The sequence below is a fragment of the Antennarius striatus genome, chromosome 22 (genome assembly GCF_040054535.1).
Source record: "Antennarius striatus isolate MH-2024 chromosome 22, ASM4005453v1, whole genome shotgun sequence".
NCBI lineage: Eukaryota > Metazoa > Chordata > Actinopteri > Lophiiformes > Antennariidae > Antennarius > Antennarius striatus.
In genome coordinates, this window is record NC_090797.1 from 10,673,648 (window position 1) to 10,697,568 (window position 23,921).

At 44.1% G+C, this 23,921-nt stretch overlaps 2 protein-coding genes across 3 annotated transcripts; one reads left to right on the forward strand and one right to left on the reverse strand.

Annotated features, from left to right (window-relative positions):
- The first annotated feature begins 547 nt into the window (after window positions 1-547).
- utp20 (UTP20 small subunit processome component) lies at window positions 548-19,736 on the forward strand. Its single transcript, XM_068306351.1, has 61 exons — window positions 548-695; window positions 942-1,022; window positions 1,119-1,185; window positions 1,299-1,431; window positions 1,559-1,747; window positions 1,832-1,913; window positions 2,002-2,139; window positions 2,283-2,438; window positions 2,544-2,690; window positions 2,773-2,907; window positions 3,009-3,086; window positions 3,159-3,337; window positions 3,411-3,554; window positions 4,006-4,094; window positions 4,521-4,626; window positions 4,717-4,867; window positions 5,012-5,074; window positions 5,261-5,428; window positions 5,570-5,646; window positions 5,830-5,909; window positions 6,024-6,279; window positions 6,530-6,718; window positions 7,246-7,336; window positions 7,496-7,581; window positions 8,014-8,139; window positions 8,450-8,616; window positions 9,017-9,225; window positions 9,461-9,604; window positions 9,686-9,765; window positions 9,885-10,120; window positions 10,219-10,363; window positions 10,478-10,565; window positions 10,752-10,895; window positions 11,068-11,121; window positions 11,880-12,032; window positions 12,121-12,276; window positions 12,349-12,489; window positions 12,566-12,703; window positions 12,797-12,936; window positions 13,059-13,141; window positions 13,279-13,580; window positions 13,668-13,807; window positions 14,019-14,175; window positions 14,259-14,357; window positions 14,456-14,623; window positions 14,928-15,094; window positions 15,239-15,386; window positions 15,539-15,655; window positions 15,751-15,921; window positions 16,146-16,277; window positions 16,368-16,478; window positions 16,589-16,738; window positions 16,831-17,013; window positions 17,382-17,513; window positions 17,588-17,720; window positions 17,818-18,002; window positions 18,104-18,175; window positions 18,266-18,520; window positions 18,620-18,746; window positions 18,825-18,970; window positions 19,052-19,736. The coding sequence occupies exons 1-61, from the start codon at window positions 645-647 to the stop codon at window positions 19,205-19,207; spliced, it is 8,391 nt and encodes a 2,796-aa protein (XP_068162452.1). The 5' UTR covers window positions 548-644; the 3' UTR covers window positions 19,208-19,736.
- On the reverse strand, window positions 19,245-23,730 carry arl1 (ADP-ribosylation factor-like 1). Of its 2 annotated transcripts, XM_068306355.1 has the most exons (6): window positions 23,653-23,730; window positions 22,892-23,029; window positions 21,785-21,866; window positions 21,347-21,458; window positions 20,793-20,971; window positions 19,245-20,641 (listed from the first exon to the last, which is right to left on the reverse strand). In XM_068306355.1, exons 1-6 carry the CDS (start codon window positions 23,654-23,656, stop codon window positions 20,611-20,613), a joined length of 546 nt encoding a protein of 181 aa, XP_068162456.1. In that variant the 5' UTR covers window positions 23,657-23,730; the 3' UTR covers window positions 19,245-20,610. The 2 variants fall into 2 exon arrangements, with proteins under 2 accessions (XP_068162456.1, XP_068162457.1); XM_068306356.1 differs by lacking the exon at window positions 19,245-20,641 and having other exon boundaries at window positions 20,789-20,971.
- Between the last annotated feature and the right edge of the window lie 191 nt (window positions 23,731-23,921).

A 23,921-nucleotide genomic window follows, 5' to 3' on the forward strand; every position in this document is an offset into this window, starting at 1 on the left:
TCAACTGTTGTGCTTGGACATGTGCTATGCAAATTAAATGAGTGGACTTGTGACACTAAATCAACACATTTTTTGAGCTCGACATTTATATACTTGCACAGAGGCAGTCAATAGCAAGGCTGAGAATCTAAATAAATTCCACAGCACCTCGTAAATTATTAGCAAAGCTAAACCTGAGTCAAATACCTTGTTTGTGTGCACAAACTTGGCCAGTAAGGCTGATGCTGAAATAATCGCGTTCCGGCAGCAATTTCCGGTGTTATTACCAGCTACCACCGAAATGACAAAAAATATAAAGATAACTGAAACTCCAGAAAACATTCTCTTGTAGTCTCTTACCAAACTAGAATGTTTATAGCTCATTTCCATATTCAGTTTCAGGTTATTTAAGTATTTGCTTAAAAGAAGTTAGAGCTCGATGCCTCTAACGAAAGCGGAAATGACACACAGATTGTTCTCTTGTTTCATAGCCACTCTTTGACTACCATGCGGAGGAAACATTCCCATAATGCTTTGCGCAAAAATGGCTGCGCCCTGGAATCGGCGTGTGTGTGTAAACAGTTGTAGGCAATAAAGGAAACACGTTTTTGTTTTCATGAATTAGATAAATCGTAGCAGGACGTCTGGAGTTGAGATTAGCCAAAATGAAGATTAAATCTAAGTCTTCGTATCACAAGTCTGAGAATACCTACAAGGTGAGCGTCCGAATTTACTGCAGCATTATGCTAATAGAAAGACAAATGAGACATAATAAAGCTAATAACAGTATAGGGCATGTTTTTAATCAGCGTGAACATCTAGATGAAATTATTCGTTTTTAATTTAGTACAGTTTAAAAATCAGGAAATACATTCAGCCAGAAATGTTCAGTCAAGATCCATCAGTTCAGTGCCAGTGTTAGCACGAACAGGTTAAAAACGTGTCTCCTGTGTCTCTCTCAGTTTCTCACTTTTGCTGAAAGACTTGCCAATGTCAACATTGATGTCATCCACCGTATTGACAGGACTGGATCTTATGCAGAGGTTTGTGCAGTCATTAAATATGCAGCATACATTTATACAGTGATGTCTGTTTTTATGGCTTGCCTCTGATAACAACTAGTTTGGTTTCTCAAACAGGAAGTAGAAACATATTTCTACGAAGGCCTGACAAAATGGAGAGACCTCAACCTGACAGAACACTTCAGTACGTATCAGTAAAGTAACACATCATCAGCTTGAGACAGGAAAATAGCAAAAAAAAAAAATTCAAACAGTGAAGAAGAAAATGTCTTTAGAATGAATGTCTTTCCTCCTCAGCCACTTTTCTAAAAGATGTCTCCAACAAGAGCCAGTCCTTCAACATGCTGGTTTTCCATCAGACATCAATAGTGGAAAGTTTGAAAACACACCTGACCATCAAGAACAGTCTAGCCTACCAGCCACTGCTGGAGTGAGTTGATTTGTCATGTTTTGCAGTGTGGACAAAGGTATTAAACTGTTTTTAAACTACCATTTGGTGTCCCGATGGTAGTTTAACTGTGACTTCAGTCACTTACAGTTTCTCCTTCTCTCTCCAGCCTCGTGGTGCAGCTGGCCAGAGACCTGCAGACTGACTTCTACCCCCACTTTCCAGACTTTTTCATTCTGATAACCTCACTGCTGGACACCAAGGACACAGAGGTCCTGGAGTGGGCTTTCACTTCTCTTTCCTATCTATACAAGTATCTGTGGAGACTGATGGTGAAGGACATGAGCAACATCTACAGGTGAGAGACAGGAGGCAGATTCTGTGAGGGCTTTACAGATATTCTCTATTACATTGGAGATGAGTATCTCTTTCCACTCCACAGTTTGTACAGCACACTGTTGGCGCACAAGAAGGAGCACATCCGCAAGTTTGCAGCAGAGAGCTTCTCTTTTTTGATGAGAAAGGTGAGTTCATCACATGTGAGCAGTTGCAGCATGCCAAGCCTTGTTTCCTTGTGTCTCAGTGGTAAAATTATGTCTCTGTGTCATACAGGTTCCAGATCTCGATGCCCTGCTGATTCACATGTTCTCAGATCTGCAGCAACACCCTGACAAGGTGGAGGGAGCGGGTCAGCTGCTCTTTGAAATGTGCAAAGGAATCCGACACATGTTTCACTCCTGCACTGCTAATGTGAGTTTTTTCTTCTTTTTTCAATGAAAGTGAAGAAAGTGATCTGGCTGAGTCTCGTGATTTGAACCTAATTTGGTAGATTTAATTAAATGATGACTGAATTATCTGTCTGAATTTCCTCTCCTCCTCACCGTTGCCTACAGGCTCTCTCTATAGCTTTGCGTAAGCTTGGACCCTCAACCTGCCCTGGACTCACTCTGCCATGGGATACTGTCAGGGATGCTCTGGATCACATGACATCAGCTGCAGCCAATCACATTGACAGAGAACACATCCTGGTTTTGTGGGAGTCCTTACAGGTTGGTTAGATCCACACACTGCGATGTCCAACTGTGCTTTCACCCAGAATCTTAAAAATACTGTTTCTTGTCTTGTATCTGGGGATGATGCTTCTTCATATACAGTTCAGCATGATGGAGGTTTTGGGTGTCATGGAGGAGAAAGAAGAAGAGCAGTCAAGAGAGCAGTTAGAGAGGCTGCTGTTCATTCTTCATACTCTGGTGTCCCACAGAGATGGAGCTAAGATCACCAAGCCAGAATCTGTCTGCCAGGTAGGAGGAGTGCTAATCTCCTCTGACACATAATAATGTGTATTTTCAGTGTGCTGACCATCTTGATATCTTGTGTCTACAGATCATATTGCGGCTGACTCAGACCTCATCCCTGCCGTCTTCTTGTTCCCGTCTGCTCCTGCAGGTCACCTCCTCTCTCCTCCTTGGGGAGAACATCACCCTCCCCAAACCCCTGATCCAGGAGATGATCCAGAGGGTTTGTGTTTGTCTTAAACATGAAAATAAAGGGGATTGTATTTGCATCTTGGAGACTTTTTGTGCATGTGCAGGATACTTAATCTTTCTCTCCTTCACAAGGTGTTTGGCAGCTCAATGGGGAAAGATCTGATACTAGAGTTCACCAAAGAGATGTTCACAATGAAACAGTTTGAGCAGGTGAGTTATTTTCTGCGTCTGCCTCTTTTCTCTGTGACTTCCTGAGATCATCTCTCCCTCCTTCTCCTCCAGCTCTTCCTTCCCACCCTGTTGCGCTTTGTTACTGGATTGTTTGGCTGTGGCGAACCCCTCTCTTGTAACGACGCCCTGGAGGTGATGGTCAGTCTTATCCTCGCCAAGGCTCCACCCCCTACAGACGGCTCCCTGGCATTTGAAACGTACCCGCTGCTCTTCACCGGACAGACCACAGGGTGAGATTCTGCAGTGTGCATCGCAAATTGTGATTGCATTATTTTCTAGTGGTTAATGTGTTTTTCTTCTCAGAGTGTTTGGTATGGAGACGGTATCGGAGCAGCCTGAAGTGCCAGAGATGGTGCTATCTCTGATCACACTTCCTGAGGAGGAGGAGCAGCTCATCACTGACCTGTCATTACCATGGACTGCCCTGGTGCTGCTGCCACACCTCAGGTCACAAACACACACACGGTGCTAATGTCAATCTCAGGGTCACATTTAATAGAAGTAGAGCAGAGCAGTCTGGCGTTGTTACAGAAGAGGAAAAAAAATCTCTTGATATGGATTTTCAGAATAAGAATCATACTTTAATAAACACTGTTGGGAAATTATTTTTCAACTCTTTTATATATTTCAAACACATATATATATACAGGGCCTTGCAAGCACACACACACACATCATGTATTGTATATAGCATAATTACTTCAGGGGATGTTTTTTGTTCATCTTGTCCCCATTGAATTAAAGAAGACAGAACAGGATTTGTGAAAGTTTATACCAAAACAAACTCGTGTCAAATTAGAGTGTCTTTGTTAAAATGTGCTTCCTCAAACATGCATTTGCATGAATTTGCAAGTTATGTTTATTTTACTAATGTATGGTGTGTGTTGTCTTTTTTCAGGCCACTTCCCTCCACTGGTGTTGTTCCCACTGTGGTGGCTTTCTTGAACCACCTCCTGTGTCAGATCGAGAAAGAAAAACTGAAAAAAGGTTTGCACTGTTTTTATGACTTTAAGTCGCTATAAGGAAAGTGTCAAATGTATACTCTACAACACGTTGGTAACAATAAGTACAGATATAACTAAAGGGGTGGCTTGTAGATTCATCAATAGGCTTAATATTTATATATTATGTGGGAAAAAAGTGTTTTCTGCTAACAGCTTTTCGAACTCTTAGACCATCATGCTTTTCTATACCTTGTGTTATACATTAAATATATTTGGGGTCCAAGTTCTTTTAGGGATGTAGTGTTTTGATGGACACTTATGTGTGTTCAATGCTTCAACTAATAATAAAGACAATGATTTAAATCATAATGAAAATAACGAAGTGCGTTTGCTGAAATGTGTTCATCGTAAAATGGGTCGATGTGCTTTTGCTGTTGTTGGGACTGACTGGAGCTTCTCTGCCCTCCAGCCGGTCTGTATGTAGCCAGACAGGCTCTGAGCTGCCTCCTCACCCTGGATGGCTCTGCCGACCTGCTGTCTATGATCCCTGTGGACAAGATCAACTCAATCCTGCGGTACTCGCTGCTGCTTTCAATGCTGAGTGACTTGTGTCGTCTCCTTTTATCACAGCACTCCTCTGATCGTGTCATTAATTCTGTTTGCAGACAATATCCCACAGACCTGTCTGCCCTGCTGCTGGGAGACCTGTACTACACTCGCCTGTCACTCAGTGGTGTTTCTGAGCACCTGTCCCATGATGCACTGCTGGAGGTCTACCAAATCCTTCATACCAACCTCTCCTCTAATATACCCAAGGTATGTCTATATTCACAGCAGCAGGACTCATTTAAAGGATCCCCTCAATGTCAAGTTCAAACTTTTGCAGAATTTTTGAAGCGTAATATGAACGTGCCTGTATATGCACTGCCAATGTCACCCTCGGACTGTTTCCTCTCTCAGATACGCCTGCTGACTCTCAGGATTCTCTCTCAGTTTGACGCGGAGCTCCCTCTCCAGACGGAGGTAAGATTTTCAATCCAAGTTTTCCTTAAAGTCCATCAAATATCCCTGAGGCCGTGCCTCACCTGCCTCTCCTGACCGCACTCCACCGGGTAAATGTAACCCTTGTGTTAATGTGGTCAAACTTTGCCAAAATCCCCCAGGGCTGTGTATGTGCTCGAATATGTGGACACTTGTTTCTTTTTCCAGGGTGAGGACAATGTGGAAGTGCAGCCAGTTTTTGCCGTTTGCCTGCAGGCTGAGTTAGTTCCTGCTTCTGTACAAGAATACAGAGAGAAGCTGCTTCATCTCCGAAAACTGAGACACGACCTGGTGCAGTGCAGTCTTCCTCAAGGGCCACCCGGCGTCTTCCAACAGGTACAGAACAAACCCTTCTGGCTGCTGGCTCTCATACCGAACGTTGTAAATAAATCCATCTTTAAGATTCAAGATGGGTCAGTGGTATCCAAACGACAGCGATGTCAACATTAACAAGTCCTTCTGCTCGTTCACCTGCAGGTTCCTCTGCGTTACCTCATTGCAATGCTGTTCATTAACTTCAGGCCTCTGTGGGACGCAGTCATTGAAATTATCGTGTGAGTACAAAGTGAAATCAGCTCAGACGAAAACACTTTGATTCAATAATTAATGCACTTCATGAGGAATTAACCTCACTTCATGAGGAATGCTAACAGCGCTAAATGTAAGAAATACAGGTGGTCGTCTGAGTGGCCTGAATAAGTAAATATTTACGAAATGATTCTCTTCCCTCCTGTCAGGAGTCATGCTAGAGGAATGGAACACAAGGACTTCTGGAAGGTGTTCCATGAGCACCTGGAGATGGTGGCCGGGCTGGCCGGTAAGAGCTGCCTGTTAAACCTTCATACCCTGGTGTCCCACACTGATGCATTCAAGTCTTTAACTAGGCAGAGTGACTGTGACTGCAGTAGATCTTCTTCTGTACATTTTATAGAAAAAGAATTGCAGGAGGATGAAGAGGATGATGAAGAGAGCGAGTTGGGTCCTGAGGCAGAGTCGGGCTGTGATGTCATTGAAAGCGGTGACGTTGGGGTGCTGTTCCTGGAGCAACTCAGGTTTACACGTGACCCCAAGGAGAGAACGGACTTTTCCAACTTCCGGAGCCTGTTGTGGCGCGCCATGGCCCAGTTTCCAGACAGAGTGGAACCCCGGAGCCGAGAACTGAGCCCCCTTCTGCTCAAGTTCATCAGGTCAGTGTTGTCAAAGGAGACCCACAGTCCCCAAAGAAAAACATTTACTTCATTTGTGATGTTCATCATATAAAAATGTCTTCAACATCCTGACTTTTGAGAGTTGGCGTGTTAAAATGAATTTAAATTTGTGTTTAAACATCTTCGGATACCTCGTTTTAGGTGTGTTCAGGGTTAAACTACCCTGTTAATAATTTTCCAACATTTCAGTGCAATCAGAATTCAAATATTTAATTTTTTCTGCTTTCAGAAATGAGTTTTACCCGGCTGACCAGATGATTGCACCTACTCAAGACTTGAGGAAGGGGAACAACGCTGCCCTGGAGGAGTCTGCAGTGGCTGTGGAGGAAGAGGAGGAAAAAGAAGAAGAGGAGGAGCAGGAGGCAGAGGAGGAGGGCAGAGTGCAAAGGAAGGCTCTTCCCAGAAGAGCTGCTGCCAAGTATGACGCCAGAATCACATCAAATGTTGTTTGTCTGCATCAGTAACTATTAAGCCAGAGAGGAATCCAGATCCAGATTAATTGGAACATTTAATTATCACAATATTATCACATAATTATTCTCAAAATATGAAACATTAATGTAGATGTTTATACTTGATCTCATTTCAGTTGTTTTATATTCCATAAGATCTTCATATATCAGTGTCCAGAGACTTAATCCCTAAACCCTTTTGAATAATCTCAGCCCTGCATTCAGCTTTGTGAGAACGCATTCATCCATCGAACAGGATTTTTAATTGTGTTAGATTGGGAAGAAGAATTTTTATAAGCTGGAAAGAAACTTTTTATTCTTCAGGTTGATGTTACTTTGCAACATTCAGAAACATCAATTGTGACAAGTCTTATTTGATTTACTTAACTGAGCGATTTGTACACCGAACTTATTTTGACTATTTCATATGTCTGGTGTATAGTGTGGAATTTTAACTGGGAGCACTGAATGGGAACTATCTCTCTTCTTACAGACAGCTGATCGCCCATTTGAAGGTATTCGCCAAATTCAACAATCCTCGTTCTCTCTACCTAGAAAACAGCCTCAGTGAGCTTTATTACCAGGTAATCCATGAACCGCTACACATTGTCTGTGACTATCAAGCTGTGTTTCAAACATATCTGGATTTTTCAGCTTCCCAGAAAGGGACTGGGAGTTTTGGGAAGCTGAATCTTGAAATATGGAGTAAGCACATCTTTTACACTCTCTGTGTTTTTCCCCAGTTGCTCTGCCATCAGGACCAGCAGATACAGCGAATGGCACTGGAATGTGTTCTTACATACAAAGACCCCAACATAGTACCATACAAGTAAGAAAAGAAAAAATTGCAGTAATTTCTTGTTCTGGCTTTTTCTCAACATAACCACTGTTCACACCTAGATAGGAATCATGGCTGTCCTCACGCCTCTAAGGTTACAGGTGGAGGAATGTCCACTTCCTCTTTGGTCTGTCATCCTGAACTCTGTTATCTGTCGTCAAGCTATTATGTACTGTAGACTGTAATGTGCCTGGAGAGTGATGCATGTTTCCTGGGATGTCTGTATGTGGCTCTTTGTATGGGATTAGACTGTCAGTAATGTCAGCATTCAGCAGAATCTGTGTGTGATCCACAACCTGACATCAACAGGTTAACAACATTAGAATGATTAAGATGTTTCTATAATCTGACCTGTCTCTGTGTGCGTGTGTGTGTGTGTGTGTGCGTGCGTGTATGTGTGCGTGCGCGTGTGCTGGTGTTCAGGGAGAATCTTGAGAACCTACTGGACGACAAACACTTTAAAGAAGAGATTGTCCATTTCAATATTTCTGAGGAAACAGGAGTGATCGACGCGTCACACAGAGCCAAGCTCCTCCCACTCCTCATGAGGTAGGACGGGGTTTTTTTTTGTTTGTTTGTGATGCTGATCTTCTAAAAAGTCTAAAAAGTGATATTTGTTTCCTCGGAAGCTTTTCTCACTTTGGGAACGCTTCAGTTTCTTTTTATTTTTTCGTACGGGTTCTGTTTCTTTGGTTTATAAGATCTGGGTGTTTCTTTTACCGCTAAGGACATCTTCTCTGTTAGGAAGCTTCAGAAATGATGAGCTTGTAGGATCAGTCAGCGTGTAAATACATAGCTCATGTGACAGCTTCATGTGATACGGCCGTCTCCAGCCCTGTGTCTGCTGTCTCCGAGACAGGATCCTGTTTGGACGTCTGAGCTCTAAAGCTGGCAGCAAGTTTCAAGGGAAGGCGAGCGCCTCCTCTCGCTCCTCCATCATCGTGCGCTTCCTGGCAGGCTGCCAAGCTGAGGAGCTGGGAATGTTCATTGACCTGCTGCTGGAGCCCGTCAGCCATCACACCCAAGGTAGGACGGAAACCAAAGAGTTGGGTTTTTTTAACCACCAAGAGGAAGAATTTGGAACCCGTATCAACTTGAGTGTAATCTTTTATTTTCATTTGAGTTTCAATCCAACTGTATTTAAATTAAGTTATTAAATTTGGGTCCTAAATTACTTAAAATGACATTAAAGTAGAGCCACTTTGTTTCATGATAGCTTAACTGAACCTGAAAGTGTGTTTCTTTGTAATCATTTTATGCATTTAGTTGATCAGCAGAAGACACAGCATCGTCTTTTGATAAATAATCTAATGTAGTCTACGAACACAAAACTGAGTTTGATGTTTTCCTCGATTTTACGTCAAAATAGATTATATATTTTGGACTGCGAAACAAAACATCTTCTTGTTTGGCCCGTTGTCATCAGGTTCATGCCTGGCAGCGGTTCAGAGAGCCGTAGCGGAGACGGACGTGGGCGCCGTCCTGCCGCTGGGCCGTCAGCACAGCCTGCTGAACATCATCAATGTGGTGATTCACAAGCTGGGTCACCTCATCCACACCTACCTGCCCAAGGTGCTCCAGATCCTGCTGTGCGTCACCGCCTCAGTGTCCACCCTCCTGGACAGCAGGGCGCAGGTAACCAGGATGGAGGTGTTTTTGAACCGTGAACTTCTTTCTGCTGAATTTGTAGCTCCAGCAGTGTTGTGTTGTTAGAGGACACGGTCTCAATATTTATTTTACAAGGTGTCTGTACACATTAACATTTATGTCACCTGAATATAAAGGTAAAAGAATACTTTAGAGATACAAATGTGAAGAAGTAACCCGTGTCCTGATTCACTGGTGCCTTTACTTCCCCCGTTGTCTTCAGCTGCGTGCCGGTTGCATCAGTCCTCTGAAGAACCTGAGGCGGATAGGTGTCCTGAGGATCCAGGACTTTTTCGACGGCTTCGACTGCTACAGCTTCAGTGCAGATGAGCTGGACGCCGTCTTTCAGGCTGTGGTCTGGCCTCAGGTTTGTAGAGCTGCTTACGTTCTTACCCAGTTTTTTTTTTTTTATTGGCCAACCAATGAGATAAACTTTCTTCCTGTGCAGGTCTGTCGCCTCCCCACAGAGAGCCCTTACTCACCCACTCCTCTGCTGAAAGTCATCCACATGTGGTGTAAAAATGCCAGGTCTGACTCTCTTCCTCAGTTTTTGTTTTTTTTGTCACATTATTCAACTACTTAGCAGAAGTCATTTACCATTAAGATATTTTCATACACAGTAAGGAGTTTTTTATTCTGACACTCAGGTACTTCCCCCTGTTGGCCAAGCGGAGGACAAATCATCCAGAGTGTGATGTCCTCCTCAATGTTTTTGCCCTCCTCTCGGCCAAAAATGTTTCCCCGACAACCATCGCCATGGTGATGGACATAGCTGAATCCCTTGCAACCACTGAGGACTTTGTGGCTTCAGAAACGGAGGCGGAGCTGGTCGTCAATGACTGTGTGCTCCCACAGCCAGAAGAGGGCGCTCTTGTCAATGCAGGTCAGCCTTTCAGTCATATATACAGACATGTCCTCCACTTCCGGTGGCAGGGGAAATTGTTTTAAACGCAAATGTGCACGGTAATGTATCTCCTCTAGACTCATTATCCGTGGGCTCCAAACTGCTGCTGCCCCACATTTCCACCCTACTGCGCTACCTCAGCGGAGTCGTACGCAACGGCGACAGACTGAAGAAGAAAAAGCACAGGGCGCAGGTGGCCAAAGAGCTCAACATCCTCTCCAAGTCAGTGTTTCATCTGGATTCGCTTTTTGTTCACGTCGCTCTTTCTCATTCGCTGCACAAAAGGCGCTTTTTGCTTCTTCGTCAAACTCACTTTTCAATGTTCGTCTTTGTCAGGGTCAGCCGATTTGTGAGCAACAAGGAGCAGAGCTCGGTGCTTATCAGCCTGTTGCTGCCTCACCTGCAGAAAGCCAACAATCCTCAAGTAAGTCTGACCCCCAGTTGTTTGTCTAGAAGCATCTGAGATTATTTTTGTATTTATCTGCACCAGTGAAACAACTGGAGGTGTAGACAAGTTAACAAGTCAGAAATTCCGTCATTCTAACAGTAAAAGGTGTTTTGACACTGCACTGACTTCCTCTGCTGCTCATGATGGTGTGTTTTACTTTAGGAAACAGAAATCGACATCCTGGCCACAGTGCAGAACTTGCTGCGACAGTGTGAGCAGCCCTCCTCCTTTCTCCGGCCACTCAGCAAACTCTTCTCCATCATCCACAACAAGCTGCCCAGACAAGCCCTCACCAATGTCTTCCAGGTACCAAAGAAAACCATTCCTGTCACAGAGTCGGCGTAATTTAATTTAAAGCCAGTTTTGATATTGAGCTTTCAAATCTAGTTGTAGTCCGAAATACCCGCAGCGCACTTCTCAGTAAGTGGTTTTTATTTACAGAATCCTCCACCATTTAATCCGTCTGCTCTACTTTCAGACTTTGTCGGATCTTGAGCCTTCTCTCGTTTACATCACCGATTTAGGATCAAAGGTAAGATCCCTCAGTACATTCATTTTAAACAGCGTGTTATTATGTTATATGTTATTAACATATTAATCAGGATATCCAAAGCTGTTTAAATCAATCCACTACACTTTCCTGAAAGAAACTTTCTTAAAAGTCCAGTGGATTGATTTAAACACCTTTGGTTAACCATGACCTGGATAACTGAGAACCTACACAGACATTTATCAGGATAAGAGATTATTTTTTAACATTTATGTTATCTGTCAAATAAATAAAAAAATCAGAATTTTATGAATAAAACTGTGTTAAATATGATTTTTGGTTTCGATATTATTAGACGTTAGCATGTATTTGACTAAGATACTTCAAACTCACATTAACATCAGTTTCACTTTTAAATCCATTTGCATTTGTCAAACTTTAATACAATTCTGAGACAAAAACGACATGGAATCAAGAATCGCAAATGCAAACTGTAAAGACTAATCCACATTTATGAGTACACTCAGCTCCTGACTTCACGTGTGTGTTATCAACCATGGAATATGTCATCAAAGATAGTTTTTGTCAGTGTGATTTCCATCTTGTTTGAGCAAATGCTGACATTTCTTGGTGTAAAGATTTTAAAAATAACATTTAAGGCTCCAACTAAAATACCTTGTTGCACTAATTGCATTTACGTTGTTCTTATGAAGTTTAACATTTAACTTGGTGATATTCTGTCAAGACTACCCCACCCATCGGCTCTACAACTTGCTGATCAAACTCGTTTTCTTCTTCAGCTGAATGCGTTTGACAGCCGACACTTGGATGAGATCCACTTTGACGTACGTCTGACGGCTTTCCAAGAAGCCACAAGACGAGTCAGAGACATGACCACCCTGGACCTGGACTACATCAGCGCCATCTTACACAACTGCTTCCACACCTTTGAGGTAAGCAGATATATAATACAGATATAGAGCCTAACCTGATAGATGCCAGCTAACAGATTGTCCTTCCCCCTTCCTCCTTGTGGTGCAGATTGGTGACATGTCGCTGGCAGACAACGCCACGCTATGTCTGTCTGCAGTGATCACCCAGCTGGCGGGGGTCGGGCCTGGAGAGCAGATCTACAGGGACGTCGTCCAGCACACCATCCTGGACGCCGTGCACAAGGGGCTTCGCAGCAAGACAGATGTAGGAGCACAGTCCTCTCCTCCCCATTTCTGAAAGGTAGACAGAGTCTCATCATCTTCCTCATTCTACCAGAGCGTGCAGAACGACTACACCACCATCCTGGCCTGCTTGGTGAAGGCCTTTCCCTCCAAGAAGGAGTTCAGAGACCTGGTTCAGCTCACCAACTACAGTGACCCTGAGTCTGACTTCTTTGAACACATGAAGCACATTCAGGTAAAAGAGAAAGCTGAACAATTCTGTAGTTTCTCCTCTCCTTGATATAAACATACATTTCTTTCTTGCCGTTTAGATCCATCGTCGAGGTCGTGCCCTGAGGAAACTGGCCAAGCAACTTACCGAGGGCCAGGTGGTGATGTCACCTCGTTCTCTCCAGAATTACATCATGCCTTACGCCATGACGGCCCTGCTGGACGAAAAGATGGCCAAGGTGATTGGTGTATACACAACCGTGTAACTGTTAGAACAATCCGATTGTGTTCATCTATTTGAGTGTGACGTCCCCTCTCGTCATGTGCTGCAGCATGAGAACATGATATCAGCATCGGTGGAGGTGGTGGGAGCAGTGTGTCGCAGGCTGACCTGGTCCAAGTACCTCTACTACCTGAAACACTTCATCCACATACTGCAAATGGGCCAGGCCGAGCAGAAACTGGCTGTCAGGTCAGGATTATAGTTTGTTTCTGCTGATTTTTTTTTAACCCTTACATTTATCAATCTATTGTCGTTACTTTCACATGATTTGCGAGTGTTTTCTTTCCTGTGTTGTTCCTTCATTAATGCAGTTTGCTGGTCACAGTCCTGGAGGCGTTTCATTTTGACCATCAGACCCTCAGCAGAGAAATGGAGGCCGCCAAGGCCCGAGAGAGTGAGTGCCCAGTTTGTCTTAAAGAGTATGAAGTAGTTTGAGATTTGGGATCTTTTAATCCAAAGATCTGGTAAAGGAGATAATATAGTGTTTCATTCCATCTGTATCACTTCCTATTTCAAACATTCTTTACGAAGCTGTGAGCGTCTCAGTCGGAGCAGCTGATGATGAAGAACCTGCGGCTGACAAATCCGACGCAAGTGACAATGAGGAGGCAATGGATGTAGATGGCGATGCTCCATCTCACGTTCCTATGGAAACAGACGTCAACAGTGGGAAAAAAGAAGTGGTCTCAAGGGGGCCAGCGGCTCCTAAACCCACCGCCGTCGCCAGCGGGCTGCCAGACAGCAAGGAGGAGCTGGAATCTCTGATCAGCAACATTCACAGGACCGTCAAGACCAGCATGCTGCCTCGCCTCCACAAATGTCTCACCGCAAAGGTATGATGCTAAAAAAAACCCAAAAAAACAGCCTTACACTACTCTGAAACCCTTAAAGCGGATGTAAATCACGTGTGTGACGTGCAGGTGAAGCGTGATGAGGAGCACAAGGCGGTGAAGTCAAAAGATGTTAAGGATGAAGAGGTGGCCAGGATTCCGATAGCCTTCGCCATGGTCAAAGTGATGCAGACGTTGCCTCCAGACATCATGGAGGCCAACCTGCCTGGGTATGCTGCTGTGTGCACTCTGAGCGGTGGATGTGTGCTCAGAGTGTTTGGTGAACAAGGACGTTTTGTTTCTGAACTCGTGTATTATGGTGCTTGTCTTGTTGGCATTTCCTATTCAGAGTCATAAGAACTTGGATATTAGCATTGCATTAGCTTGCAATTACTATACTTAATTCATTCATGTGATAAAAGATGTGTGTGTGTCGCCCAGGATCCTAATCAAGGTGTGTGTGCTGCTGAGGAACCGCTTCCAGGAGGTCCGTGACGTGGCGAGGGGAACTCTTGTGAAGATCATGGAGACCTTAGGATGCAGGTACCTGCAGTATCTGCTCAAAGAGATGCAGTCGGTCCTGGTCAAAGGCTACCAGGTAAGAGGCAAGCAGGAGGAAATGCAAAGAGGAATAAATAGTTCAAATTGTGAAGACATGCGTTTGTGCTTCCCTCCATCCAGGTTCACGTGCTGACGTTCACCGTTTACCAGCTGCTGTCGGTCCTCAGTCCGGCCCTAAAGAGCGGCGACCTGGACCCATGCATGAACATGCTAATAGATGTAAGAACGTTTCACAATTTGAGGCTACGTGGACTTCACTCTAACAAAACATCCAGCCTGTCTTTAACTGTGATTGAAATCCCTCTCCTGTCTGTCAGATTTTTAACAACGAGCTCTTCGGGGCTGTGGCGGAGGAGAAGGAGGTGAAGGGGATCGTGTCCAAGCTAATGGAGGCCCGACACAGTAAGAGCATGGACTCCTACGAGCTGCTGGCTCAGTTCTGCAGCAAGGAGAGCATCACCAAGTTCGTATTGCCACTCAAGGAGGTGAGTGAGGGTTGCTAATATTTCTGCTATCCAAATTGAACCAAATACACTGATAAATAAAATTTCTTTGCCTATATATTTTTCAAATAATTAAAAAGAATGATATAAAGCATCATTTATTTAATTCATCCTTCCATCTATTGGTAGCAGTGCAATGAAACGTCATGGTGGTTAACAAGCTGAACAACACAAGTCTTTTCTGCGAGCTAAGAGCTACCTACATTACTAATAATTTGTGGTCTCAGACTTGGTTCTCCTCACTTTGGCTTGTTTGTTTCTGTTTATTAATTTCCCCTCCTTTCAGATCTTGGAGACCTCATCCAGTCTGAAGGTGTGTAACCGGGTGAGCGCTGTGCTGCGGAGGCTGGTCCTGGGTCTGCTTGTCAACGGGGGCATGACATCACAGGATATCCTGCTTCTCAGCCACGGTCTGGTCAGCGAAAGTCTGCCTCTGCTTACCAAGAGAGACCGGTATGCGCACACACACACACACACACACACACACACACACACACACACACACACACACACACACACACACACACACACACACAGATTCTCATGATTGTACAGTTAAAAAAAAAAATTGTGTATCTCCACACTGATTGTGTGTAGAGAGAAAGCCCTGGCTAAGCCTCCTCCAGACCCCAGACTGCCCCCTCCCAGCTGCCTGCTCCTGCCGCCAACTCCTAAGAGAGGAGGTCAGAGAGCTCCGGTCAGCAGCCGAACCAACATGCACATCTTGGTGGACGCTGGCCTGAAGGTAAACGTTCAAACACAGTTCCATATCGTTCAATCTTTGCTTTTATTTGTAGCGATGTAGAAACATTTATGAGCTGCTGCAGTTAAAATTATTTCCTGTGAGAAGCCAGGATGGGTATTAATCTGGAGGAGATGGATCTGTTTGTTTTTCAGCTGCTCCACCTGAGCCTGAAAAGGTCCAAAGTGACGTCATCCGATGTTTCATCCCTGGAGATGCTGGATCCTTTCGTGCTGCTGCTGCTGGACTGCCTCAACTCCATGCATGTCAAGGTACTAGTTGCTTTTTGTCACCCCAGCACTGAGGATTGCTTAATAAGATCCTTTATTATTGATGGTTCATGTACTGACACCCCCCCCCCTCCCAGGTGATCACAGAGGCTCTAGTGGCGTTTACTTGGCTCCTGAAGTTCCCTCTGCCAGCGGTGGAGAAGAACTCCGACCAGCTGACCAAGCAGCTCTTTGTGCTGCTGAAGGATTATTCCAAGGCTGGAGCTGCGCGTGGAGAGAACTACCACCTGGTCCAGAACTGCTTCAAGGTATCCCTTATAATAAACTCCCATATAAGCAGGTGATGCTCCCTATTCTGTTTTTGTCCTGGGGTTTTTTTCCCTCAAGATTTGTTGATAAAACACAACAAATGTGCTGAGATCGTCTTTTTCTTTTGTGAACAGTCATCTTTTTTCCTGGCCTGAGAAAATAATTATGACTATATAACAGCTGCGGTGTAATTTTATGGTTATTCTGTGTGTCTGTGTCTCAGTCTATCACCATACTGGTGAAAAATATCAGAAGCAACAGCATCTCAGAGGTTCAGCTGCAAGTACTGCTGGGATATGCTGAGGAGGACATCTATGACCAGTCTCGTCAGGCCACTGCCTTCGGCCTGCTGAAGGTGACCAATCACACGTTGACCTGCTCTGATTTTTATGTCGTGGACAAATGAAAACATCAGATATGTTTCATGCATGTCTGTCCGTTCCAGGCTATTCTGTCCAGGAGACTCATTGTTCCAGAGATGGAGGAGGTGTTGAAAAAAGTGGCTAAGCTCTCTGTCAACGGCAGCAATGCCATGATCAGGATTCACTGCCGACAGGTATTCACGCACGGCAGAGGAGAAGCTCCAGTTTTCATCTCAGCTGCACACTGAAAGGGTGTTAAACACCTTTTGTGTTTAGCCGCCGCTCATGACTGGTGTGTTTGCAGATCTACCTCAAATACCTGCTGGACTACCCGCTGGGGAAGAAGCTGAAAGGTCACCTGGAATTTGTGGTGTCCCAGCTTCAGTACGAGCATGACACAGGCAGGGAGTCTGTGCTGGAGATGCTGGCCTACATCTTCCAGACTTTCCCTCAGGTATGTTCATTTCCTCCCGGGAAAAGAGAGCCAAAAATGCGTCTGCCATCCGTCTTTAATCGACACCAGAATGTTTTATTTTGTCCGTTCAGAAACTGCTGCTGCTGCACAGCGGTCTGTTCTTCGCCCCGCTGACCCTAGTCGTCGTCAACGATGACTCGGTACGCTGCAAAAAAATGGCCGCCCTAGCCATCAAAGCCCTACTGGGCCAAATGGACGCAAACAAAAAGAACAGCTTCTACTCACTCGTCAACACCTGGCTGAATGCAGACAAGGTACACACACACACACACACACATCAACAATCGATTTGCTTCCATCTTCATCCAGGAGAGTTGAGCCGACTTTTTTTGGGGGGGTACAAAATGCATTTGAAATTCACTGACATTAAACTTTAACTGGAGGAAGTGCAAAACCAACTTTTTCATACTTAGCTTTGCAGATTTGTTCACAGGAAATATCTTCTGATATCTTCTGAGGATGTATTGCTATAGGAAACCTGTTTTCCATTACTGAAGACGTAGGCCTGACCTACATATAACCTCTGTTTTATTTGCATGCTCTAGTGGTGGGATATTTTTGTTGACCATTACTCAGTCATATAGTTAAAAGGACATCTTTGACCTCCTTCCTGCTCCCTCAGACCAGCCTGCAGCGTCTCGGGGCTCAGATCTGTGGTCTGTTTGTGGAGGTGGAGGAAGAGAAGTTCGCTGATCGCCTGGATGACCTGCTTCCTCTGCTGGAGAGAGAGATCAACCCTGACAACTATGAGGATGTGAGACAAAACACCGTGAAAAAAAAGAAAAAACGGAGAAGGAGGAGGCGCGTTAACCATTTCTTGTCTTTCAGATTGAGGAGGAGAAGGACGAGAAAGGAGCAGATAGGCTGCTGTTTTGTTTTCTGACTCTTCTCACCAAACTGAGCAAACATTGCAGTTTGCTGGAGCTCAGCAAACCTCAGGACACACTCTGCAGCATCTGGGGTAAAGGACAGACACACACACGCAGACACACACTGCCTCATCATCTCTTACATACACAATCACTACACACTCGATGGTTTTCTTCGTACTCCTTCAGGTCACATTGAAGCCCACCTACGGTATCCTCACTGCTGGGTGTGGCTGACTGCCTCCCAGCTGTTCGGCCAGTTGTTCGCGGCACATCAGGCGGACCAGCTGGTCACTGTTTGGAGAGGAGGAGGAGGAGATGCTTCATCCCTTTCAGCAGCTACGGCCTTCATCACCACCCGCCTGGACAAGAAGGTGGAGCTGGAGAGCTTGTTTCTCCTGCGATGATCTGATTGCTTGTTTTTTTGTCATGGTTTGAACAATTGCTGTTTTTTTGGTTTCTTAATGGGATTCAGATGCGAGAGCTGGCGTTATCGTTCTGCCACCAGCTACAGTCCAAGTTCCTTGACACGGCGTCGGGAGAGCAGGTTCCCAGACTCCCATCTGAACACATTTCACCCAAAGCTAAACATAAAATCACAGCTGGGTTGACAGGTCTCGTGCGGCTCTGTTCCCAGGTCGTCAAGAATCTGCTGTTCGTCGGCAAGGTGATTTACTTGGTTTCTCCCGAGTCTGATATCACCCCGCGACGGGAGGAGGAGAAAGAAGAGGAGCAGAAGAGTGGAGATGAAGGAGAATTGAAGGAGGAGAATGAAAAAGAAGAGGAAGAAGACGACAAAGACGATCGGCCTCCTTCGCTGCTGTGGCTGATCAAGAAGCTGTCGCTGATGGCCAAGAGAGAAGCAGCGTACACCCCCAAAGTTCCCCTGAAGGTACGTGCAGAAACTCACCTTTCTGCACCTACAAATGCAATAAACTAGTTTATTTAGTTTATTGCATTTTTAATTATAAGTTTCTCCTTTCTCCTGCAGAGAACTTGTGTGTTCAAGTTCATGGGAGCGATAGCCATGAACCTGGGGAAGGAGCGCCTCGGCCCCTACCTGACCACCATCATCACTCCTCTGTTCAGGGAGCTGGACAGCACGTATGCAGATCAAGGTAACCGTTTTGTCATCATCTGTCCTCATAGCCTAGTAGCATAGACAGATTTTGATGAGTTCATGTCTCTATGTCCAGATCCCACGCTGAAGAACCTGGCCCAGGAGCTCATAGAGATGCTGAAGAAACAGGTGGGGCTGGAAAGCTTCTCTCTCGCCTTCTCCACAGTCCAGAAGGAGTTTTCTCAGAGGAGAGTGGCTCGCAAACGACACAGAGCCATGCAGGTATGATGCAAAACCAACGTCTTCGCACAAATCAGAAAAAAAAACAACTTTATTTACATTATATTTATCTGTTTTTCTTAGGCGGTTGCCAACCCAGATATTGCAGCTAAGAAGAAACTGAAGAAGCACAAGAACAAAATCGAAGCCAAGAAAAGGAAGATCGAGTTCCTCCGGCCTGGATATAAAGCCAAGAAGCAGCGGAGCCATGCCCTCAAAGACCTGGCCATGGTGAAGTGAGCCAGTCGAGGGTGTCAAAGCTGTCTAGCAGACCAGAGCAAAAACTCCCTTCATTAAGCAGGAAGGCATCCCATCCAGGGCTGTCGGGGTAACTTGGTGTAACTTCCACTCATCTCTTCATGGTGTCACTTAATGTTTTCTTTGTGGGTTGACAAAGCAGGCATCGTGTCGGGCAAGGAAAGACAGAAAACAAGATGTTTCTTCCCCAGAGTTTGTGAAGTTCTTTGAAAGCATCTTTGATCTTCAAAGCTTCAACCTGCAAAAATGACACGGCGTCTGTTCTGCTAAGCATCCATCATCACTGCGTGTGAAAGGAATTGGAACTGTCTCCATTATTAATGACATCAATTCATGTGAACATGCAGCTCAGAACTGAACCTTTTATTTTCCTACTGTGAAAAGTATAGATTTGATGTCAGATTTAAACCCCACTAAATGTACAACTTTTTGTAATTAAAAAAAAAAAAGATGACATTTTTACAACCTTCCCTCTTCCGGAATCACAATTTGATAATCACACAGCTTGAAACACAAAATGGTACAATCACTGATAGCAATCTTTACTGAGCATCAATTTCACTGTACAAGCAGTTATAAATATGCAACCATGAAACTTTGAGTGTATAGTGTTCAGTAATTACATCACTAATATACCAAAGCAGTACTCAAAGACTTAGATGAAAAAAAAAGCTTTGATGGGGGGAGGGGCACACACCAATGAATAAGAGAGAGAGAGAGAAAAAAAAACACTTAATTGCCTGACAAAGTATAGGAAAGGCTGCAGTAATACTGGACCAGGGAACGCACAGATGTGAGGTGCATCTGTTTCCCCCCACAGTGACAGAACATTTCACACAAGGCAACAGTCTGGAGATGGACTTCAGTTTGTAGTTTGACTCTCAGTTCCTGTTTGTGCCCCAATGGGAAAACAAAACTGCCTCCCAGTGGATCCTCACAGCATCTTTTTATTTACATAAGTACATAAGTGCCCGTTACACGCTGTGTGACTGATTTTACCTCTCTGGGAGAAGATGACGCTGACACTGTCCAGCACACACTCTTGTGAGCGCTGACACTACTGGATGAGCTGAGAAATGCGCTGCATTTTACGTCCAGAAGCGGAACGTTGGGGGGGGGGGGTTAGTGCACTCCAACATGCACAACACTGCAGGTATTAACTTCTCTTGCATCGTCGGCATCAGGAGGGATTGGTCTTATTGTGTCCGGTCCAGACGTTACTGCAGCCTTTCCGAGTCCCGGGAAGGAAAGGCGTTGGGAGAGCTCGGCCAAGGCTTCAGGTGGTTAGAGACAGAGGAGTGTAATCGCTGGTCCAGTGGAAATTGGGAGGGATCCCTCACAAGGCTTCACACAAATAGTTGTATGTACAGAAGGAACGGAAGCCTTTACTGTCGAAATTTAAGAGATTCCACCAGCCTGTTAGGACAGAAGACAAATTCATTTCAGTCTGGATAAACAGATCAAGAAACATGGATGACAACTGAAGAGAATCAGTGAACAGGTCTCATCTTTTCATACTTGATATTTAGTTTGTCTATTTTTTCCTCTATAACGTGATAAAACCTACCACTCCATTGCTTCGTCCAGGCCTACGCCCTTTGTGGCCGACGTCTTGAAGATCTGCCATTTTCTGTCTTTGAGGGCAGCAAGGCCCAGCGCGTTAGCCACCTCTGTGTGCGTCATGGCCTGGTCCATGTCCTGCTTGTTTGCAAATACGACCAGGATGGCTTTCTTTAGCTCTTCCTCCTGGACAAAAAAGACAAGATGGTAGAATTACATCGTGAAAAATCTCACGGAAAAGGAAATTTTTATTACATGCTGTCAATACAAAGTAAAGCCTGACTTCATTGTAATGTCTGCAGAATAAAGACACCGTCATCGTCTATAGACTGCTTCTGTTTCATTTGCCACCAGGAATGACGTCTCCTGGGAATTCTAAGGTGACTTGATCCTTGCAGCATGACAACTTTTACGTCCTCTGTGGAGAAATCTATCCAATTGCAGTTAAGTGATGTCAGCCTGGACACCCCCACTGCTCTGCTACTAGTGTGACTGCAATGAAATCCTCTCATAGCTGGTTTAGCTCTAAACTTTTAGGTTGCTATTGATGAGTAAACTCACCTCCAACATGGCCACCAGCTCAGACTTTGAGATTCCCATCCTGTCGCGGTCACTGCTGTCAACAACGTAGATGACGGCGTCAGTGTTAGAATAATAACACCGCCAGTAGGGTCTGATGAACCGAGATGTGTGGAGAGACAGGAGAATGCCAGAGTTCAACAAAGGTGCACAAATGACAGAAAGCAAAACACGTATAATAGGCGGGTGATGGGTTCCAAACGTGTGTTGCAGAAACTAGAAACTTGATTACAGTACAGTTACAAAACTGAAAACTTACTGAATATCTCATTTTTGCTCTATGTAAAAACTTTATTGCTGTCTATAGCCAATGTCCAGGACAGTTACTGGGACTAAACTGTTGTAAACTTCAACTGTGTTCTACAAACATCCCTCCCCTGGAGCTCTGCAGCACGCCAAGCACCTGCCGCTTCTACCTACCTGATACTCGTCTGTCCTCCCAGATCCCACACCTGGAACTTCAGGTTCTTGTACGTGACGGTCTCAACATTGAAGCCAATTGCTGTGCAAAAAGAAATCAAAGGCAGTACAGAGAACATGAGCCTACTTGATTTTCACGAGTCTTGTCTGCATTAGTGGAATATTTCTGCTGTGTATGTTGAATTCAAATTCTCAGGCTCCGTCATGTGAGCTAGATAGCAGGTGAAAAATCTTTTATCGAAACAAAATATATAGAAAGACGTACTACAACAGTTGCTTCTTATTGCTATTTTTATAGGGGGGCAAATCACAGCCAAGGTTAACACCTGAATGTTTCCAAAGGGCAGGTCTAGACTGTTCTCTACTTAATACAGTTCTAAATGTGTGCCAAGTGACAAAGATCACCAAGCAAATAGACCACAATGACATGACATGTCAGTGTCCTAGAGGTATACTCCACCTATAGCAAACATTCATCAACATCTAGAGTTTCAGAGAAGAACAAGAAAAGAACTGTTCAAGTTGTTTTTAAAAAAAAAAAACCACGCTAAAGCACTAACAGAAGCAATTTAGGATTTCTAAATGCGGAAATAATTAAACCAATATCCATTTGAAATCGTATCCAGTGACAACCTGTTCTTATTTTGGAGCTATCACGGTTTTAATCAGGTGAGGTTTTTTTCTGTACAAGGAGTACATGTGTGATGATATAAGTACAGTTTATCATTGCAAAATGTGATTGTGTAGTCTGTTTGGGGGTTTTTTTTAATTTGACTGCCTGTTAATTGAAGTTAAGTATCATAGGTGCTCTTTAAACACTCCACACACAAAAAATTAGTAGTAACAATGTCAGGGAATGCTTGTTTCCTCACTGGTTTCGCTTCTCTCTCATCTAAATACTTAAACAAGAATGCTACCCCGACTGGTTACACGTGTTTTATAATCCTTTGCCTGCATGACTCCAATACCATTCATAATTGAAGTATAGTGAATTAATTTATTTTTCTCACACTGTAATGTAAATTCTTTAACTGTACATCTATGGATGGTGGGCTTGGATGATCAAATGCTACGTAAGTATGAATAATACAAAGAAAAAGAGCGTACTGGGAATTGTGGTGACCACCTCTCCAACCTGCAGCCGGTACAGAATGGTAGTTTTTCCAGCCCCGTCCAAACCCAGGATGAGAATCCTCATCTCCCTGGTGCCAAAAAGGCCTGAAAAAAGGCTGGAGAAGAAACCACCTGGATAGACATGAAGTGGAAATTAGTGGAAAAAGTGGAAGTATAGAAAACAGACTTTATATGAACTAAAACAGCAACTGTACTCTATTATAAAGTAAATGCAAACTTTGGGTGTGAATTCTGTGAAGAACTGATACATCTTTGGTCTCTGGTGTCGTTTTTAAACGTGTTGCATTCATTAAATGTTGGCTAAAATAATCAAAATGTGATGATTGATCACACTCAATGTGAATTAGGTGGAGAAAATGTTCGCATTTCCTGTATAGGTTTCACTTGTCCGCATCCATGTGGTTGAGCAGGTTGGCACAGGTTGGTTTAACTCCACTGACTGACGCCATGACAAGCTGGGTTTTAATAAGGAGCTTGATGCCAATATGTGATTATCGAAAACCAGGTAACAACGCTGTAACAGAGGGAAGCGCTGCCCTCACCGAAGTGCCATTGAGGAAAAAACAAACAGCAATCACAGTCAACGGCTAGCTAGCTAGTCGCAGTACGATGATGAACCAGGAACTAGAATAAAATAACGGTATCTATCGAATTAGAAGAGTTGCTGTTACAGAAAATGAAATTACAACGACATACTTTATCAAAAACCAACATTTAAAAAAAAAAACACTCACCCATTTTCGTCAAGACAAGAGCCCCTCTGTCAATAATACGACGGACGAAAGTCTTCCGTGTGGTTGACGTGTCGCTGAATGACGTCACTACCTTTAGGCTATATTTTCATTTCGACAGATTCAAAACTGCAGTTTTCATCGCAAATTTGTCTGAAAAAACGTTTTTAGAATGAAAATAACACAGTAATACCAAATAACACAATAATACTCCTCTATATTTTTATAAATCATATGCGTGAATATATTTGTTTGTAAAAACGAGTCGAAAG

Excerpts from the sequence above, each read along its gene's own strand:
- utp20 (XM_068306351.1), top strand. The coding sequence starts at position 645 with ATGAAGATTAAATCTAAGTCTTCGTATCACAAGTCTGAGAATACCTAC. Across the intron at positions 5,075-5,260 it reads AGCTCCCTCTCCAGACGGAG|GGTGAGGACAATGTGGAAGT; the intron begins GTAAGATTTTCA and ends TTCTTTTTCCAG. Across the intron at positions 18,971-19,051 it reads AACGACACAGAGCCATGCAG|GCGGTTGCCAACCCAGATAT; the intron begins GTATGATGCAAA and ends TGTTTTTCTTAG.
- arl1 (XM_068306355.1), bottom strand. Across the intron at positions 21,459-21,784 it reads GGAGGACAGACGAGTATCAG|ACCCTACTGGCGGTGTTATT; the intron begins GTAGGTAGAAGC and ends TCGGTTCATCAG. Across the intron at positions 20,972-21,346 it reads AGCTGGTGGCCATGTTGGAG|GAGGAAGAGCTAAAGAAAGC; the intron begins GTGAGTTTACTC and ends TTTTTTGTCCAG.